Raw genomic sequence first — 19,386 nt, 5'->3', positions numbered from 1 at the left:
AGATACCTGTAGTGCACCTTTATAGTCACCCAGTTACGTTGTGACGTTTGATACACCCAAAGCACTCCTACGGTATCCAGGAGTTACACGATCTCATGGTCAAAGGAAGAGATACTTGACATTGGCAAAGCTCTAGCAAACGAACTACACGATCTTTGTGCTATGCTTAGGATTGGGTCTTGTCCATCACATCATTCTCCTAATGATGTGATCCCGTTATCAACGACATCCAATGTCCATAGCCAGGAAACCATGACTATCTGTTGATCACAACGAGCTAGTCAACTAGAGGCTCACTAGGGAAATATTGTGGTCTATGTATTCACACGTGTATTACGATTTCCGGATAATACAGTTATAGCATGAATAAAAGACTATTATCATGAACAAAGAAATATAATAATAACTTATTTATTATTGCCTCTAGGGCATATTTCCAACACCCCCTTCTTCATAGAAAGAAGGGGGGGGGGGAGCGCAGGAGGGCAGGAGCCCTAGGGCCGGCGGCCAGCCCCTTGGGGCGCGCCCTGGCTGCCTCCTCCCCCCACCTATATATGTGTGGGGAGGGGGCACCACACAAGTACACGACATTGTCTCAGCCGTGTGCGGCGTCCCCGTCCACCTTTTACTTCCTTGGTCATATTTTCGTAGTGCTTAGGTGAAGCCCTGCTGAGATCACATCACCATCACCGTCACCACCCCGCTGTGCTGTCGAAACTCATCTACTACCTCACCGTCTTGCTGGATCAAGAAGGCGTAGGACGTCCCTGAGCTGAACGTGTGCAGAACGCGGAGGTGCTGCGCGTTCGGTACTAGATCGGTTGGAACGCGAAGAAAATTCGACTACATCAACCGCGTTGTGAAACACTTCCGCTTACGGTGTACGAGGGTACGTAGACATACTCTCCCCTCATTGGTATGCATCTCCATGGATAGATCATTGCGTGTGCCTAGATTTTTTTTTCATGCAACGATTCCCAACAGAAAGGCCCACCAAATCACCGCATTATAAATACAAATAAAACACACTCTATCATCTCCCCCACCCGCCAAACTAAATATTCCATCAGTTACGAAATATAAGGGGTATTAGTTTTTCTAGAAAGTCAAGTTTCTTTAACTTTGACCAAGTTTAGAGCAAAAATATCAACATCCACAATATTAAACAAAAAATATGGAAATTCATTTCGTGATGAATCTAAAAATACCGATTTGATATTATGGATTTTGGTATTTTTCTCTACAAATTTGATCAAACTTAAAAGATTTGATTTTCAAAAAAGTAATACTCCTTATATTTTCAAACAAAGTGATTGTTTTTTTAAGAAATGCAACAACACAAACGGCGCAACAAAGCGCGCACAACCCTTCTAGTTTCTCACCATATGTCATAGGTTTAAATAGCGGGCTACAACAGCCTAGGTTTGGTGCTACATCAAGAAATAAGGGATCGAGTCACTCCCGGGCGCTCTCAGAGTTCAGACGATTCTGGCCGCCCGATCCGTTTTCCTGATGTGATTCTAGCCGTCGGATCAAGCCTCTGGACGATCTGGACCGCCGGACCAAAAAACGGCGCTGTAGCAATGAATAGTTACCGCCCTTCCGGGTTCTCTGTCACTTCGTGGACTCGTTCCGGTCTCGCTGACGTGTGGGGTCTGTCGACCGTGTTCGTGTCTATCGGTGGGTGTAGCTAGGAGGGTGCCTAGTGCGTGCTTTTTTCGGTCGATTGGCCGAGCCACCGCCTGTTAATTTCATGCCCCACGTATTCTCAGGTTTTCACGTGTTGACCCGTTCGTGGCGTGCTGTGGGTGGCTAGGGGGCGGATAGTGCCGATTGGGTGAGAACCCTAGCCGCCACTCGCCCACTCCGCATCGCGCCCGCCCCCCTTCTTCGTTCCTTGCAACCGCTTCCACGGTCCCGTCCTCTCTCCTGCCACCTAGCTTGACACTGCTGCTCTCCCGGCCGAGCTCGCTCGCCGCCGCCGCCGCCGCTGCCGCAGCATCATCTTCTCCTCCTCGCGAACACCACATGCCTTCTCCTCTTCTCCTCCTCTGCCCAATCGTGTGCCGGCAAGATCCAGCCGTGGTGGCCGAGATTCAGCTCGCCCTTCCCGAGCCCGACGAGAAGGGGGTGCAAGGCCATCCCTGCGCGCGCCCCGAGCGAGGGCCTGACGGAGCTCGGCGTCTCGGCGGACCACGACCTTAGCTCCGAGGACGCGGCGGCGCGGCTGCAAAGGTACGGGCCAGCGAGCTGGAGCGGCATGCGCCGCCGCCTATGGATGCTGGTGCTCGAGCACTTCTGCTCTCCATTGCTGAGGTCGCGAAGCCGCTGCGCTCCTCTTCCTCTCTAGCCACCTCCCGTTGCCCCACCGCACGAGGTAGACGGCCAGAGGTGAGCCACCGCCGATCCACCCGCGCGAGGCGCCCAGCGGCTATCTCCGGGACACGATGTTGTGCGCAGACACGCCCGCGACTCCCAAGCTCATGCGCCGTCACGCCCACCACCTCCGGCCCTGACCTAGAGTTCAGTGGACGAGCTCCAGGGCCGACCTCATGCCGACCCGAGGTGAGCCGCATCCCATCCATCACGTGAAAGCAATGGTGAGTGTCCTCTTCACTTGCCTCATTTCCTCTGTTTGTGTTCATCTGCTTGAGAATCGATTAGATACATCAGTCTGTTCATTTGCAGGGGGGCTGGATCCTGAGCAGCAGAGGTGCAACCCTGCAGTGCTGCTGGATCCCAAAAATAAAGGTGATTTAAGGCATGCTTTAGGTAATTTCTGCTGCGTCTCAGATTCGTTGGTGCCATTTTCAGTTACTATAGTTCAGATGTGATTGGCCTAACGGCAACTCGGGTTTGCTGAAGAACGAAGACGTGACAGCAGGGGGGGGGAGAGGGAGATGGGGAAGCCCCTGTGCCGGCGTGACTGACGGTTCCCCAACGAGCTGGTGGCTCATTACCTACGGAGGATGGCCGAGGCGGGGTCGTTCGTCAACACGTCACCACCGAGCTGCTGTGAGTAAGGAATTTTTCCGGGTGGAGGTGGACGAGTACCCCCCCTCTCATGGCAGTGATGTATGCATATGTGTATTTTTGTGGCCTTTCTTTGCTAGCTCCATCCATTCTACATTATTTCCGATGCTGCTGCGACAATGGATTTTATTCTATCCCTTGTGATTAACTGATGTCTGAACCATGGTATAAATGCCACGATCCAGTCAGGATTTACCTACAGCACTAACAGTGGAAGCATTATCTTTGTTCAGTTATGCACCTAAGAAAGCTCATGTAGGAATCTGAGGTAGATATGTAGGCGCAGTCTCACACAAAGGAAGAGAGAAGATAATTTGGTGTCAACGACTCATGGATGGAAATAAAAACACAAGCGGAAATTATTTACTCTTTTACGTTGTTTAAGTTATTTCTTTAGATGGCATTTCATCCTGATATTCTAATTTTACACCCCTATGTTCTTCGCAAAAAATACATTATTTGGTTCTTAGCTTGCTTAAACTCGGTGGTACTTTATCTTGCTCATACATTTTAATTGATTCTGTGCAGGCTGAGATAATACCGATGGTCAGTCCAGATGTGGATGTCTCATCTCTGAACATTAGAAATGCTGAGAAGTCCATGTAAGCTTTCCCATGCTTGTTTCGCGCGACATTATGTCTCTGGACGTTCATACTTCCACAGCTGTAGATATGAACTTCCTGATATGGTGAAATTCTGATGGGGAGACATCCCATATTTATTAGACTTGCTTGCTTTGGCATGTTACTTCCTCTAAATTTTATATAGGATATTCTTGGGAATGAGATGTAATTTTAGGAAATAATTAGTATTCAGCATTTTATTTTATCCTGAAACTATTGATCTCTCTCTCTCTCTCTCTCTCTCTCTCTCTACATCTACATATATCACACCAGCTATTCCAGGTAGAGTAGTAGCGGCCACAAAATTTTACTGAAATAATCATGCGAGATTTACCAGCGAACAAAATTCTCATTGGAGGATAGAATGTGGGTATATATATATATATTATAATATTGGTGTCAGATATGTTTACTAAGACGATCCAATAATTGAATGAACCATTGGAATAAAATACCTCTCTGTTCACTTTAAAAATTGTACAGTCAACATGCTAATATTATGATTATATTATCCGCTCTGAAACTAAACTTTGTTTGGTGGTTGAGCTAGGGAAGGTTGGGATTTTGATTTCTAACATGCATATCTTGCTTTTCCTCTATCTTACTATATGGCCTGCATACAGATCAGTGGCGATGAAGGTAGGGGTATTTATTTCCACCTCTATTTGCCATCGATACTTATGGATCGGAGTCTGTTGGATTAGTATACACATAACACCTGTTGCCATTCCTTGCTTAATAAACATGCACGCTCTGTTTGTCATGGCTGCTCAAAGTCCTAATGCATTGAGTGCATGGTGTTTTGCTTTAGCCTTAGTCTTCTGTTCGGTAATTGCTACTTCCCCTGAAATAAACTGATACTTTGTATGATTGATTACTCATTACTCAGAGAGCCACAACCATGCAAGGAAATCTTAGCATCCAGCTGGTCGATCGCTTGCTTGATCTGTGCATGGACATCATCTCCCTGCCACAACTTCGTGAATAGATCTGCAGGTCGACCACTCTTCTCCTCCTCATTACTCCTCTTTTTTTCCCTAGGTTGGTGTTTGTACATCGTGGTGCTTTTCTTCCCACTTGATACAAGAACGGTCGTATAATTTTCTTTGTCATGGTGGTCTTTTGTGCTGGTGTGCAGGTTTTCTGGTGTTAGTGTGTGTTGTTTTCAGTGTAGTATAGGCCTATAGGTATATGCTTTTTGTTTCTTTTCTTCTTTCTGGTAGATCCTACGTCTATTGTTCCTTTTGTGCATGGATTTTTTGTGTTTTTGTTCTCTCCCCACTTGATGTATTTATATTTATCGAATGAAAAAGCACCTTGCTTGCTTTTGTAGCTACAAAAACTCTCTATTTGTTTTAATATACATTTGCATATATTGTTTAAATGAAGCATTAAGAGTTGTTTGAGGTATCAATTGCTGAGGTCCTATTTACATTTATATTGTTTGGATCGATATTTAATGGTGCATTTCAAAATTGCATATGTAGGAGAGGCTCACACTGAGGGAGGGCTAAATTGTGGGTGATGCTATCCCACTAGGATTGTGTCATCACCACCTACATAATTAGTCCCAGGAAAAATATAAAGCATACCAAGGTATTATTAAGATCGATTTAAATGATTTCCTCTGTCCCGGGGTCTAGATAAGTTAATTATCTTCATATGTAAAGTTCACTCCATCAGAGAATGTACTAAGATAGAGTCCATATGTTAGAGATTTTGCATACATGTGAACTATACCCTATCTCAAAGTGTGACATCACGCTCGAGCATCCAGTATGTATATAGTGATCCAGTATGCAATTAGCTATAACAAGACCTGCTCTCATGTTAGTCCATCTTCGTTGACAAGAAGCTTGGACACACCCAGTATGTATATAGTGATACAGTGGACACATCCAGCTAGCAGTATCATTTTATTCTGAACCTAATAATATTTCATGGATTCAGATTTTTCTTGTTCTAATTTTTCTTATTATGGTGTTGTTGTTTTGCAGGTATTTGTTGTCCAGGCATATGTCGCTTCCAAGCCCGTCTCGGCCCGATCCCACAGTACTCCTTCCCTTCATTGTGCCATCTGCTCTAGGGGAACCGAGGCACTTTGCCGCCGCCGGCTGCACGCTCGACTGGTGATCGTGTCTTTTGTCAAAGGCCTGAATGGTTCGGTGGGAAAATTGGTATGTATAATTTCAAAGCTTCTTGCATTGTAGTAGGAAAATCTATATGAGTTTATTGTCGAAAGCTTCATTTTGGTCAATTAGATAGTAGCTCGGCCCTGAGCTCTGAGAGAGCTCGTAGCTCGCTTCGTCTCATCTGTGTTCTGAGACAATAGGTGTTTCAAGGCGAGTCCCTTTTCCCCCCATCCATCCTTGCATATTGCCATTGTCGGATACGGGAGGCTGTTGTTGATTGCATCGCTAGGCCAGACTAGAAGTGAAGTTCGCCTTTGATTTTAAGTTTGGATGGTGAACTCGGTAGCTTATAGATTGTAGTTGTCCTTTTTGGATCAGTGTACTGCTGCAGTTGCGCCAGTATACATTGTTTTCCTGCAACTGGTCTTTGGGTCAGGGAACATGAGCTAGAGACACAAGGTGATAACACTATTTGTGTCATTTGTTTCTTTCAGTTTTAATCATGAGACGCCGATGATTGATGGAGCAGGACCTAACCAAGCTTGATGTTACCAAGCTACACCCGTTGTCACCTGAAGTTATCTCACGCCAAGCGAGGATCAATACCGGTACTGATTCCATCCTTCTGATGTGGTTCAGTAACTAACAGTATGGAGAATTTATAGGCTTATGACAATACAAAGCTATGTGGATTCTGCCTTGTGCTCTCCGTATTTAGTATGATGTGGTTCAGTATGCAATGTTTGTTGTTTACTGTTGTACATTCTCTGGTGATGCATATTTTACATAACCCCCGCTTCTGCATCGTGAGATGCACACAACCATACATTGTTATCTTAATTTGGATATTTATAAACGTCTCATCACATGAAGGAATCTCCCTCCAAATATTATTTGGGTGCCTAATCTGCCAAGTTATACTTTTTCTAATCTACCATAACAGACTGAATTACTTCCCAAAATAAGAACCGTCAGAGCTTAGATAAAACTTCCCAATATATTATTTCGATCCAATGATTGAAAACACATCTAGAATCGCATTGGACGGCAGGAAATTCTTGAGCTCTGAGAAAGCTAGGAAGGTGCTGCGGTTATTATTTTGGGAAGTTTTAAGACCATGTTCATATTTTGGACTTTTTAGGCATATTTTCCTGTGACAGTGTTCGTCTTGACTTTTATCAGAGCTTTTTGGGCGTTGTTTGTTGCTTGTTAAAATTCAAATCAGTAGACACTTTACTATCTGATGGTGCAATATCATGCCTCTCAATCTCGTGACTTGACTGCTAAGCTGATATAATATGAGTATTTTTTTGGCACATATATTTTTTCTGCTGTTTTGGAGACATGTATAATTTATCTCAGCCGTGTTATAATTTATCTGTTTTATTCTGTACAAATTTAAGCCAATATCGGTTTAGTTTTGCTGGTACGAGGAGACATGGTCGGAAGCAATGGCGAAGCACACCAGTAGTATCCCCCCCTGCAGTTTGGGAGAAAGAACGCAAAGAAGACCACCAGAGAAACGGTCGTCCCAGACCCAGACTGTCGACTACCGATCGATATACCCGGTGAGCAAAGTAGACTACTATTCTCATTTTGCTTTGCTATATACTATTTTCGTACCTGGTTTGGCTTGCTTGTGGTGCCTTCTGTTGTATAGATGCGTTGTTATAAACCATTGTTTGGACTGCACCCCTAATATAAAATACCAAATGTGTGTTTGTGTGTGTGTGTGTGTGTCAAGTTTTGCTCTGAACAAATAATGAGACACACAAATGCACACATGTGTATTCATGTCCAGTTGTTGCGACATGTGCAATTATATTTTGATCCAAATTTCTAAACAAGCATAGGTAAGAATACTAATGCCAATGTAGTTTCGCTCTTCCTAGGATGGCCTGGATGGCCCGAGCTGGGCAGCCTTTGATACGCCGTGTTAGGCGCCTAGGTGTTGCCTTCTTGATAAATTCGGCTGCCACCGACCGGCACGAGCTCGCTTCGGCCCCTCCTCTTCCCCCTAACGGCCTCCTCCTCTGATCTTGCAGCTACTGCCTCATCGATAACCTACAACAAAAAAGGTGAGCCTCCTGCCTTTATATGTGTTGTCACGATTAAGAAGGTTGGAGTAGCTTTATTAATGAATGAAATCCCCTGCATTTTCCGTTCACCACCCCCAGTGACCATTGTTTAGCCCCAACGTCCGTCCCGCTATGCCCCAGCCTCATTACGTCGTTTAATTTTATGTATAATAGTGTGATAAGACAGTGAGGTATATGCAGATCTATAACAGTATATCATACTTCTGATTGTAGTGTGATAAGGCAGTGAGGTGTAATTTGCCCTTTTTGGTCCAGAGAGATAATTTGATCACTTTCTTAAGTTCCTGCATGCTGTCATATGCACTATGTTTAGGATATTTGCTGCTAAACCAATAGTGAAATAAACTTTTATGTTCATATATTATTTGGTGGCTTCTCAATTTGTGCATGAAAACAAACTTTGCTTCCGAGTGACTCTTCATTATGCTCTTGTTTTTGTTCATGGTTGATGGAATAATGAATGCAAAGATAAGATCCCTTTGATTTGGTTGCTCGGCTGACAAGAATATGCATTCCTCTGTATACCAACTGTGATGCTTTCTACGTTGTGGATTCCATCTATTAGATAAGGGCAATTGCTTACTTGAACCATTTTGATTCTGATTGATCTATTGTTAAAGTTCAAGATACTAGGATTGATGCTTGAGTAAAGAAATCATTGTATTTCATATATCTCACAACTGTTTGTATCAGGTTCGTGTTAGGCGGTCCTTCTGAAGTACATCGACAAGGCAGATGGATTATGTCACTTATTAGTATGCTTAGTGATTATGGCTCCGTAGTTGGCTCTATTTATTATGTTCATGTTCTTATTACCTCCTTTTGTGTGTTCTCACTTTTGGTATCGAACTTCATGTCGAATGGCTATATTTTGTTGTCGCATGACCACGCCGAGATGGATCCTGCCTTATAAATGTTTGTTTACTTTATTATTATCCTATGTAAGTGCAAATGCTATACCTGAGTTTCTACTGATATAGTGTTACGTGCTTTGAAAAAACGCTTGGAGCGGCACCCCGCGCTAGGGCGCGATCCCGATCTAGTTAATGCTATAGCACGCTAAATTAACGTTAAATTGTACATGACACGTGTAGCGCGAGGTCCGTCCAAACGCTATAGCGACGGTGTAGTGTTGAAATAGCGCACTATTTAAAACTATGCCATATGTTTTGGCCGTAGTGGGCCAAACAGGGTTACCAATAAGGGATGGGTCAATTTGAGAATTTAAAACTACAAGGCCAACTAAACAACAAGAATAATCATATTATATATGATACATAATTAAGAGTTACTAGCAAAAAGGCCCGTGCGTTGCAACGGGAGAGAAAAAAATACCACACGCTCTTAATTTACAAAAAATGGTCTATAATCTGAGAATTTATAGCTACGGCCCAAACAAAGATGGTCTTAACCTACAAAAGTGCGGTTCAAGATTCCACAGGTATTCTATTTCAGCACAACTTGCATATAGATATAGTCCGTATAAAGAAACGGGCAAGTGATCATGCATTTATTCATGTCATGTGTGAAATGGGGTATTGTTACGGGCCGGTAAAGGAAAACGACAAAAACAGACGATGACACATTAGCACACTACGGAGACATGTGTGCATTAAGGGCGGTTTTCAGTTTAAGCATCACCAACTTAGGGTAACTCTTGAACACTTTTTTCACATGTATATTTCTTAAATACATAAAGAGTTGTTAAAAAGATACATGATTTTTTAAGCATAAAGAGAGATTTTTTAGTCTGGAAAAGAACAATTTTGTATACCGGTATTAAAAAAGACGAATAATGCATTATTGATAAGATTGCACCCTAGATAGTATATTTTTTAAAACCGTTAACATGTAAAATAACATCATATTCAGATTCTACATATTTTTCTAATCAAATTCCATATATAACATCTTAAATTTGGAGTTACCGTTTAGAAGATATGAGTATTTTTTTTAAAAAAATTGATATCTACTGCGGTTTAATTGTCAGAAAAATCAGGGAGGTTTCGATAAAATAGCATGACGAACCAAGAACACCTATTTCTTTTACCCGTGCGTTGCAACGGGTGGAAAGGAGAAACCACACTTGCCTAACCCAATGGCTCAATACTCCCCCCTCATTCGACAACCCAGCGCCAGAGACATTATGACATGAACAAACTCTTTGAAGTCCTCCATGCTTCCATGAAAATATGTATTGCGAAAAAAATGTAAACAAATTTCAGAATTATACTAAATGTGTGTGAAATTTAAATCACAGAAATATCAACCTGGCTGTGAGTATCTCTTCACGTCTTTGTTGGAATTGCTTAATGATGCCCAAAAAACATAGCATTATACTATCAATAGTAAATTCCATTTTAGTACAATGTCTTTGATTCACTACAATGGTAACACGAATGTCCATGACCAATGTCGGCTAGGTTTATGGACTGTAGCATAGCACTATTCGTGTCCAGTGATATTAGGAGTGTTGTAAAAAGACTCTCTATCCCTGGCTAATATAACAGAGAAAAGTGTGGAGTTTATGTCGCACATAGCGGGGACTCCGAGTCTGACTCTTATTGCTTTGACAATGTTACCAGAGATGAGAGTGCATCTTAGCTATGCAGAGACCGGGTGTAATGCTTAAACCTTTTAAGTAATAAAGTGCCCATTTTCAGAAAACATTGTGAAAGCAAAGTTGTTTCAGTAAAATTCAAAACCCATATATCTAGATTCTTGTTTTTTTTTTGCGGGAAAACTTTGTCAAACTTGCAAAAGTTGTTAGGTTTTCTTGCTTCTCACAATTTAGTGTTTACTTGTGTGAGGTTTGTAGATGATCTGAAAACCACGGCTCCTATGACATGAAGATATAGAAAAGGCTTGATTCAAGTACAAAGGAAACTTTTGTCAGACTTGAAGAACCCGTATGCAACACGAAAAAATTGACGTGTATATATTATTAAACGGAGTCGTTGACCCTTATAATCATTATATGCGAGCGTACAATCTCGTTTCAAGGTGCACATTTGAGAAATCCTTTGTTTTGAAACAGCAATAAAGTCATTGGGTATGCCCGATGCCATACCATCGTTTGGTTCGTGTAGACATATACGGCCGGTCTTTTTTTAAAGAACAATCAATCATCTATTTTTAACCGGTACTCTCTTTTTCATTATAATTCTAAAAAAAGTTGTACAGGAACAACAATAAACAAATTTTTATTATGATTTAGACATAGTGTTTTTTTGCAAGTTTTGAACAATCCTAACATTCCTCGCAAAAAAACAATCCTAACATAATTTTCTCTTGAGTTATGGACGGGGTAAACCTACGCGTTCATGGGACTATAGCCAGTGGCGGAGGATGTAAAAAAATTAAGGGGGCGAACTCTAAAGCATGAAAGAAATTCTTTCGATGGAAATTACTAAAATGCACACAAATACTTTTATGTGAAACGTACTAAACTGAAAAATACGAATCCCATCCTTTCCTTGTTACGGGACAACTTCCCACTTTCCTATTTTTTCTTTCATCAGCAGCCCCACCCATCATTATAGCCTCGATTTCCTTCCTATCCCATTTAGGAGCCCACCATTAGCCTCGCTTTCCTTCCTATTTTTCTGTATGATCTCTGATATGGCTTCCTGATAACTAAGGAATTCGAAAACCTATATAAATTGGGTAGATTGATTGTAAGGGGGCGATGTGGTACTATTTAATTAAGGAATCAACCTTCAATTCTACAATTAACACTAGTTAGCTCAACTGGCTGTGCCACTCTGTCCTTGCCGTTATGTGCTGGGTTCGAGTTCTCTCCCATGCAAAATCTGTTTTGCTTCAATCGGGATAGATGGGCCAGATTTATTGGGCCGCAATGCATGATCGGGCTCGGTTGGCCTGGCTCGGACTCGGATGGAATGAACGATATTACGAAAGTCACATAGGAAAGCTGGACCTGGATGGACGAAACTAATAGCGGACGAATTAGTACCACCTCTTTTATATTATGATTTTGTCTATACAAATCGTAAAAGCGTATTATGACATGAGAAAAAAGCGTATTGTGACGGTGAACCCACGGAGTCAATCCGTGCTTTACTATTAGGGAGAGATATATGAACCAAAATTTTCTTTTATTTTTCAGTTTTATAAAGAAAGCTATATTTTAAAATAAATTTAACTCAAATAACAAAACAATTCGATTTTGAATGGTACCTCAGATTTTTATTTTGAAGGATTCCCTAAGAAATAATCACAGTAAATGCAAGATGGGACATCTTGGATACGGCCCTTCAAGGATTTGAGCAAGATTTCCAAATGGAGACTTGATAGATCTCCTAATTAAAACAACAAGACAGATGACCCAATCGATAGCGTCAAAATGGGCACACCACGTGTTTTCAATGCAGTTGGTTGCTAGTAGAGATGTACTACCTAAAAATAATAAACGCATGGTGTACACACACACACATATATATATTGGTGCTCTGGCTCAAGCAGTTAACAAACACACAACACCGCCTTGAGAGATATACAACGCAATGGCAGCTCAGGCCCCGACAATGGCAGTCCCTACGGATGCCCAGCTGATTCAGGCGCAGGCTGACCTATGGCGCCACAGCCTGTGCCACCTCACAGCCATAGCACTCAGGTGCGCCGTCCAGCTCGGTATCCCTACTGCGATTCACCGACTCGGCGGCACAGCATCGTTGTCCGATCTTGTCATTGCACTGTCCCTCCCACCATCTAAGACGCCATACCTTGGCCGTGTCTTGCGGTTGTTGGCCACATCAGGCGCCTTAGCGTCCCCCGAGGAGGGGACCTACTCCCTTGTCCCGCTATCATACCTTCTGGTGGATGGTGTATTCATTGATGGTGAGGCCAGCCAGAAGGCCATTGTGCTTGCCACGACCTCAAGATATTACATAGAGGCAGCCTTGGGGCTAGCTGACTGGTTCAAGAAGGACATTGCACCACCGCCATCACCATTTGAGGATGTGCATGGTGCCACACTCTTCGAGGAGAGTATGGCGCTCCTCGACCCAGAGTCAGACAAGGTGTTCCATGAAGCTTTGGCTGCCCATGACCATTTGGGGATCGGCACCGTATTGCGGGAATGCCACGACTTATTCAAGGGGGTGCAATCACTCACCGACTGTTGTGGTGGTGATGGAACAACAGCTAGGGCTATTGTCAAGGCCTTCCCGCATATCAAGTGCAATGTGTTGGACCTTCCAAAGGTGATCGAGAAAGTCCCAAGTGATGGTATAGTTAACTATGTCGCTGGTGACCTATTCCATACCATTCCACCTGCTCAAGCTGTGATGCTTAAGGTATGAAGTGTTGTCTTTGTAAACTTTTCCAAAACAATTTTTCACTCTTGGGGAACTAACTATAGGACTAGTCTCACTTTCTCATTATTTTGAGAGTAACTTTGTTCAGATATGTAATAACTACTTATTAAGATGTATGCACAAATACATTTAATGCCCAAACTTATTAATAATTGCTTGACCATTATTTTTTCATGCTAGCTTGTTCTGCACTTCTGGAGCGATGAAGATTGCATCAATATCCTGGCTCAATGCAAGAAGGCCATTCCGTCCCGCGAAATGGGGGGAAAGGTTATTGTCATAGATATAGTAGTCGGCTCATCATCCAAAGAAATGTTAGAAACCCAACTGTTGGTGGATATGCTCATGTTGGTATGTACAAGAGGACGGCAACGCCATGAAAATGACTGGAGCACAATCTTTACAAAAGCAGGATTTAGCGACTATAAAATCATCAAGAAACTGGGACCTCGAGGTGTCATCGAGGTCTATCCATAAGATTGTGTGCCAAGTGCCTCGATGGTGTGGGTTATGCTTAATGTCGTGAGTTTGATATTGATGGTGTGCTATAAGTAAATAAGGGCAATGCCTAAGTTTGTAACGAAAAATCTAAGGGAACATAACTAGCTAAAGTGATATGCCGGCTTGGCCACATCAGGACCTATATATGTAACTTTTGTTTCAATAAAGTGTTGAAGTCACTTGCTGTGAGTTTTCTGGGTGTATGTATGTGCCATGGTTGTATATGCTCCGACAAGCTAAAACTGTTATGTTCTGTTATCTTCTGGCATGTCTATAATTTCATTTAACCAGAATAGTGGTTCGATGAAAAAAAGACGGTGGATAATGTGGTGGGCTAGTGTCATCCATGGCACCACATGTTTACGGATTGCGAGTGCAAGCTCCATCAACATCGGAGACCACAGGGTTCCCTCCGCACCACCGCCTTGGTCCCTCTCTTATCTCATGTCCGGCAGCCTCGTTAATAGCTAGGGGAGTGGGTACCTGTTTTTCGTAGATTTTAGTCTTTGCATGTCCTCCTGTTTCTCTTAAACTTTGTTCCTGCGGTGGCATCAACTAGATGGTGGCGACGGTGGCATGTTGGACTAAAGTCTCTTCGGTTTCTTCCTACATCAACGATGTTTGATTCGCCCCCACCAAAGGGCAAGTGAGGGTAGGTGCTGCCAGATTTATTGGCTCTATTTGAATCTTAGTAGTTGGTGTGCCCATCAGGAGAAGTAGCTGGCTGGATTTTGGTGCTGCGACTTCAAATTCCTCTTTTGTTTTGTTCAGCGACAAGATATGGTTTCTCCAACCCTTTGGATTTTCTTTTTTGCGAGGGTCCAACCCTTTGGATTGATGGTGAAGAATTGCAAGCATGTGTTGCTTGGGGTGCTTGTCCAGCTGATGTTCGTTCAACGGTTACCAGATCCCGTTATTCGCAGTGAGTGGCTATAGCGCCTTCAAAATCTTGTATGTTGGGAGTGTAGCAGGTGTCCCTTTCCCTTACTGCTTTTTCAGTAAGTTTCATGCTCTGGTAGGCGGGTAACAATCGAAGGAAGATGACAAATGTGATTTTCGGGGTAACTTTATTTTTTACAAGTCGTTTTGTGATAAGTTGTCATTCCTTTGTACCAGCTCTTGTTTTCCTCGATAAATATCAGGTAAAAGATATATATCAGCGCCTTGTCTTCCTCGATATATTTTTGCAACACATGTGTCTAAAACACGCACACTTGAAATTGTGAGGTTGCTCACGCAATTATCTCTTTATTTCATGTTGTCCCCTGGATGTCATCGGTACAAATTCAGTATGCTCACTCGACGCGTACGCCGGCCAGACATGCATGCAGCATATAATTAAACTCGTCGAAGCTGCACGTACACATCGATCTCCACGACTCCTCCGCTGGCGACGTCGTAGTCGTAGCTCCTGCTCAGCGCGTAGCCCGTCGCGAAGCGGAAGCGGCCGGTGCCGCCGACGATTATGGACTCCCGCACCGCGGCGCCCGTGTCCACCCTGCCCTTCACCGCCAACGAGCTTCCCCCGTATTCGCCGGCCTCCATCACGAGGTGCAGGCTTAGGTCGTTCACGGCGCCGTGCTCCGCGACGCGCACGGTGAACCCCTGCGCCGAGCCGACTCGTGCGCTGCCGCGCTCGGGCCCCTCCGTAAGCGCGTTGTTCATCACGGCGATGTCGCCGAACCTCCGTGGGGAGGAGGAGGTTGCCTCCTGGTCGGTGGCGCCGTCGTCAGACGGTAGCGGGAGCGGCTCCCTTCCAGTGACGATGAGCGCGGCCGTGGGGCGCGGGCCGTCGTAGGCGTCGTGCATGAAGAAGTGGAGGTGTGTGTCGGCGAAGCTTCCGTCCGCGTGGCCTGGCTCACGGCGAATGTAGGCAGCTGCGGCTAGCAGGACCGATGAGATTAGAAGGATCAAGGCGGCCGAGTTAGCCATCACGTCCGAGTACGTACTCTTAGAAGTGGCGAACGACTACTGAGATGAGTTCTATAGATGAGGTAGGGAAAACTGGGAGGAGTTATATAGGACGCACACGGTGCTACCGTGCCAACTGGTAGTAGCAATTCTCATTAGATCTTTTTTGCGAATAAGCAATTCTCATTAGTTGATGACGATATATTTCCATTTTGTAGGAAAGGAATGGTAATTATGTACGTGCAGGAAAAGGCAGCGTTGTGGTGATGGTCATCGTTAATTATAAGGGCATGCACGTGCTATCTTAGAAGTGCCACTTAGCATAAACGTTGATGTAGAGAAGAAAGAAACCGCAAGAAAATGCTTGTCTTATCTTATTTAAGAAATGATCTCTTAGCATAATATGTCTTACCGTGTTTTTAGGAATAACTAGTTATTGGAAATAAAGCTAAGAAATAATCCAATGTAAACATGTTTTTATTGTCATATCTAAATTGGATGCAAGATTTAAAGTAAGGCTGTCTTATCTATCATTGTATATGCCCTAAAGCCATCGAACAACAACACTATCGAGATGGACCATGGCGTCACTTTTGTAGCATATGTGAGGAAAAAATCTATCCAATAATATGCAGTGTCGCTACTGTTTTGGTAAAACTAAGATGCTATTGAGAAGAATATACCTGCGTGACACTCCTAAGATAGCACCGGAAGTGTCATGTAGGATAAATGGTGAGTGGAGAAGAGAGAATTCATAAAAAAAAAGCTTATCTTTTTTTATTTAAGAGAATACAAAAGATGGTCTCTTAGCATAGCACGATATGTCTCACCACGTTTTTGGGATAACTACTTATTGAAGATAAGGCTAAGAGACGACTCATTATAAACGTTTTTTCTGTCACCTCTAAATTATATGCAAGACTTAAAATAAAGCTATCTTATCAATTATTGTACATGCCCTTACATGCATGCGTGTGTGCGTTTTACAGAGGAGCTAAACGTTTTCCCACATTAATGGTGTGCCTAGCTTTAGCCGTAAGTGATGAGAATTAATTTATTTCTTAATTCATGTGGCTAAAACTGACAGACCATCTACGTATATTGTATTCAATCTGTTATTTGAGGTCTAGATTAGTCCAGTTATTTTCTCTCGTTTTTTGTTCGTGCTTGGTTCATCTTCACACATACTTTCTCCGTTCCAAAATAAATGACCCAACTTTTTACTAATCCAATTTTTATTAAAGTTAGTATAAAGTTGAGTCATCTATTTTGAAATGAAGGGAGTACTACCTAAATTATGCGTGTTTATGCGCGCGTGCGCGTGTGCGTGTGCATCGCGCGTGTTACATACCAGCGATGGGAGTAAACCTTTTCCCACATAAATGGTGTGCCTAGCTTTAGCCGTGCCGAGGATTAATTTAATTTCTTAATTCATGTGGTTAAAGCTGGCAGACCATCTACGTATTGTACACAATCTGTTATGTAAGGTCTAGATTAGTACTTTATCTCATTCTTTGTTCACTCTCGCCTCATCCCTCATCTTCACACATACCTAAATTATTCCACTTCCTCCTTCAAAACTTGATAACCAACATATTGTCAACACAATTTTTTCCCGCTTTATAAATAAAGCCCAAACATCCCAGCCGATACAAAGTGATGAGAAAATTCTTTTACAAAAGCATGTTAAAATAAAATCGACATCCGAGAGAGGAGTGGAGAAGCCACAAACTCAAAGCCAAGCAAGAAAACATGAGAATTCACACCCAACAATAAGTACCTGAGACCATAGACTAGGAACGATAAATGCGCCTTCTTGGGAACCACTACACTGTTACGCGCCGTGCACAACCAAGCAACCACCCGAGAGTGCCGCCGCGCCCTCTCAATTCGAGTCGTGGAGCGCTAACCTGCATGCGGATAGCAAGGACTGAGAACGGTAACAACTATTATGTTTTAAAGTAAGAGACCAACAAGACCGCCCCATGCCAGAATCAAAGAAACTTCACTTCAGGATCCATGCCCGAAGATGCACATTGCAACCTGAAGTTACCTGAGCTCCACCTTACCTTAAGAGGATAACGATACAACGTTCTGCCACCGCGGAGGCTGCAAAGAAGGACTAGGGTTTTCATCCGGAGCCCTGGCACGAGGAGGGGAACCATGACGACACCTTCACGAGGGACTCGACACCCACAAGCATTGCCAGCAGCGCCGTACCGTGGAGCTTTCACTTGGAGTCACACAGAGGTACCAAGGTCACGAACCCAACCCGAGGGAAGGACCACTACTGCTGGAATAAGGATCCATAACAAGACCACGGAGCCGCCACCGCAAAAGCACCGACAACACTGGGATTACCCTCCACCCCACTCCTTGCCATCCACACAACCAAGGAGAGATGCCACCACCATTGCAACGCTACTCACCGTAGAGCTAACCGCTCACCTCACCTACCGGGGTTGTCGTCGGGCATCCAAGATAGACTCTGCACCAACATCAGGACACCAGGCCGTCGGAAAAGGCACCTTGGCATGGACAATGCTAGCACGAGACCGTCGTGTTGCAGCACACCATTGGCCAGGACCGAACATCACCAGTGTTGGCCCACGATTAGAGGAATACCTAGATCGGACCTGGATCCAACCTCCACATTAAATCTCGCCAAGGATGGGGATCACCGGCGGTAGGCAGCACCACGTCGCGGGCTACCTACCCGCAACGCGACGCCGAGGCACCACCGTCAGCAGCCGAGGTAGTAAGTCTCCACTGAGAGCATCTACAACTGGACCTCTCAAACCCACCTCATACGCCCCGGCGGGCAGACCGGTCACTGCTCGATCATGATTTTTTGACCTAGACGGGCCTCTCAAACGACCCTCAAATGCCCGGGCTGACTGGCACCCCCCATATTCAGCCTAAATATGGGACGGAATATGCATGGGGGCGCCCGGGCCCGCCCGCCACGTCGGATTGACGAAGGGGTCCCAGCCGGAAGCACCCTCAAACCCGGCGGTACGAAGCTCGTCTCCTCCGTCGGACCGGTGGCGCCGCGTGGCGCAGCTCCGGCGGGCCACGTAGTGCATTGCCCGACTATTTAAGTCGACCGGCGGCACCAAAACCCTACCATCCATCCACATTTTCCTCCTCCTGTCCACTGTCGCCGCCACTTTTCACCCCACCCGTCCGCCTAGTAGCCATGTCCCCACGCCGCCGGGTGAGAAGCGAGCCCTTTCTGACGTCGGGGCGCCGGCTCGAGCTCCTTGAGCAGATCCGGGCTAGGCGCGATGCCCGGATCGCCGCAGGGCTACCTCCGGATGCAGTGGATCCGGAGGAGGAGTTCGAGGAGAAGGTGGTGGAGGAGGAGGACTTTGAGGAGGAGGACGATGCACCGGCGGAGGAGGTGTGGGGGACGCTGGCGACGGGGATCTGCAGACGGAGCAACAGGCCATCCTCGATTCCTTCCGGTCGGAGTCGGCTGCAGAGGCAAGACGCCGTCGCCAGCAGGAGATGGAGGCGCAAGAGGCTGCGGAGGAAGCAGAGATGTTCGCCTACATGGATGAGATCGAGTAGGAGGAGGATGATCCGGAGCCCTCCTACCCGCCCGTCCAGCCGGCACCCGGCGCCGTCGTCGTGGACATCTCCGACGACAAAGAATAGCTAGGATAGTATGTAGATATAGTACGCAGGATTAGTTTTGCATGTTTTGTATGAATCTAGGGGATAAAATATAAGAGAGCCGGATGCA

At 44.6% G+C, this 19,386-nt stretch overlaps 2 protein-coding genes and 2 long non-coding RNA genes across 8 annotated transcripts; 3 read left to right on the top strand and 1 right to left on the bottom strand.

Moving 5' to 3' along the window:
* The first annotated feature begins 1,846 nt into the window (after positions 1 to 1,846).
* On the top strand, positions 1,847 to 8,857 carry LOC119291613. Of its 5 annotated transcripts, XR_005142571.1 has the most exons (11): positions 1,851 to 2,600; positions 2,689 to 2,772; positions 2,866 to 3,015; positions 3,562 to 3,635; positions 4,546 to 4,652; positions 5,144 to 5,252; positions 5,654 to 5,833; positions 6,283 to 6,396; positions 7,207 to 7,356; positions 7,666 to 7,866; positions 8,581 to 8,842. It is a non-coding gene; the product is annotated as an uncharacterized LOC119291613 (long non-coding RNA). The 5 variants fall into 5 exon arrangements; XR_005142573.1 differs by having other exon boundaries at positions 1,847 to 2,600; positions 4,546 to 5,252; positions 7,192 to 7,356; positions 8,581 to 8,857; XR_005142572.1 differs by having other exon boundaries at positions 1,849 to 2,600; positions 4,546 to 5,252; positions 7,681 to 7,866.
* A 3,531-nt stretch (positions 8,858 to 12,388) lies between these two features.
* On the top strand, positions 12,389 to 13,916 carry LOC119291609 (flavonoid O-methyltransferase-like protein Os11g0303600). The gene is made up of 2 exons (XM_037570401.1): positions 12,389 to 13,205; positions 13,407 to 13,916. Exons 1-2 carry the CDS (start codon positions 12,414 to 12,416, stop codon positions 13,701 to 13,703), a joined length of 1,089 nt encoding a protein of 362 aa, XP_037426298.1. The 5' UTR covers positions 12,389 to 12,413; the 3' UTR covers positions 13,704 to 13,916.
* A 262-nt stretch (positions 13,917 to 14,178) lies between these two features.
* On the top strand, positions 14,179 to 14,881 carry LOC119291612. The gene is made up of 2 exons (XR_005142568.1): positions 14,179 to 14,379; positions 14,499 to 14,881. It is a non-coding gene; the product is annotated as an uncharacterized LOC119291612 (long non-coding RNA).
* A 69-nt stretch (positions 14,882 to 14,950) lies between these two features.
* LOC119291610 (dirigent protein 1-like) lies at positions 14,951 to 15,700 on the bottom strand. The gene has a single exon (XM_037570402.1). The coding sequence runs from the start codon at positions 15,657 to 15,659 to the stop codon at positions 15,066 to 15,068; it is 594 nt and encodes a 197-aa protein (XP_037426299.1). The 5' UTR covers positions 15,660 to 15,700; the 3' UTR covers positions 14,951 to 15,065.
* Positions 15,701 to 19,386: the final 3,686 nt, after the last annotated feature.

This window comes from Triticum dicoccoides, chromosome 4B (genome assembly GCF_002162155.2).
Source record: "Triticum dicoccoides isolate Atlit2015 ecotype Zavitan chromosome 4B, WEW_v2.0, whole genome shotgun sequence".
NCBI classification, from domain to species: Eukaryota; Viridiplantae; Streptophyta; class Magnoliopsida; order Poales; family Poaceae; genus Triticum; species Triticum dicoccoides.
This window is presented reverse-complemented; position numbering and strand designations above follow the sequence as displayed.

Bases quoted from the DNA above. Each gene is read 5' to 3' on its own strand.
- LOC119291609 (XM_037570401.1), top strand. From the start codon at position 12,414: ATGGCAGCTCAGGCCCCGACAATGGCAGTCCCTACGGATGCCCAGCTG. The intron at 13,206-13,406 runs GTATGAAGTGTT...TTTTCATGCTAG, and splicing joins CTCAAGCTGTGATGCTTAAG to CTTGTTCTGCACTTCTGGAG.
- LOC119291610 (XM_037570402.1), bottom strand. From the start codon at position 15,659: ATGGCTAACTCGGCCGCCTTGATCCTTCTAATCTCATCGGTCCTGCTA.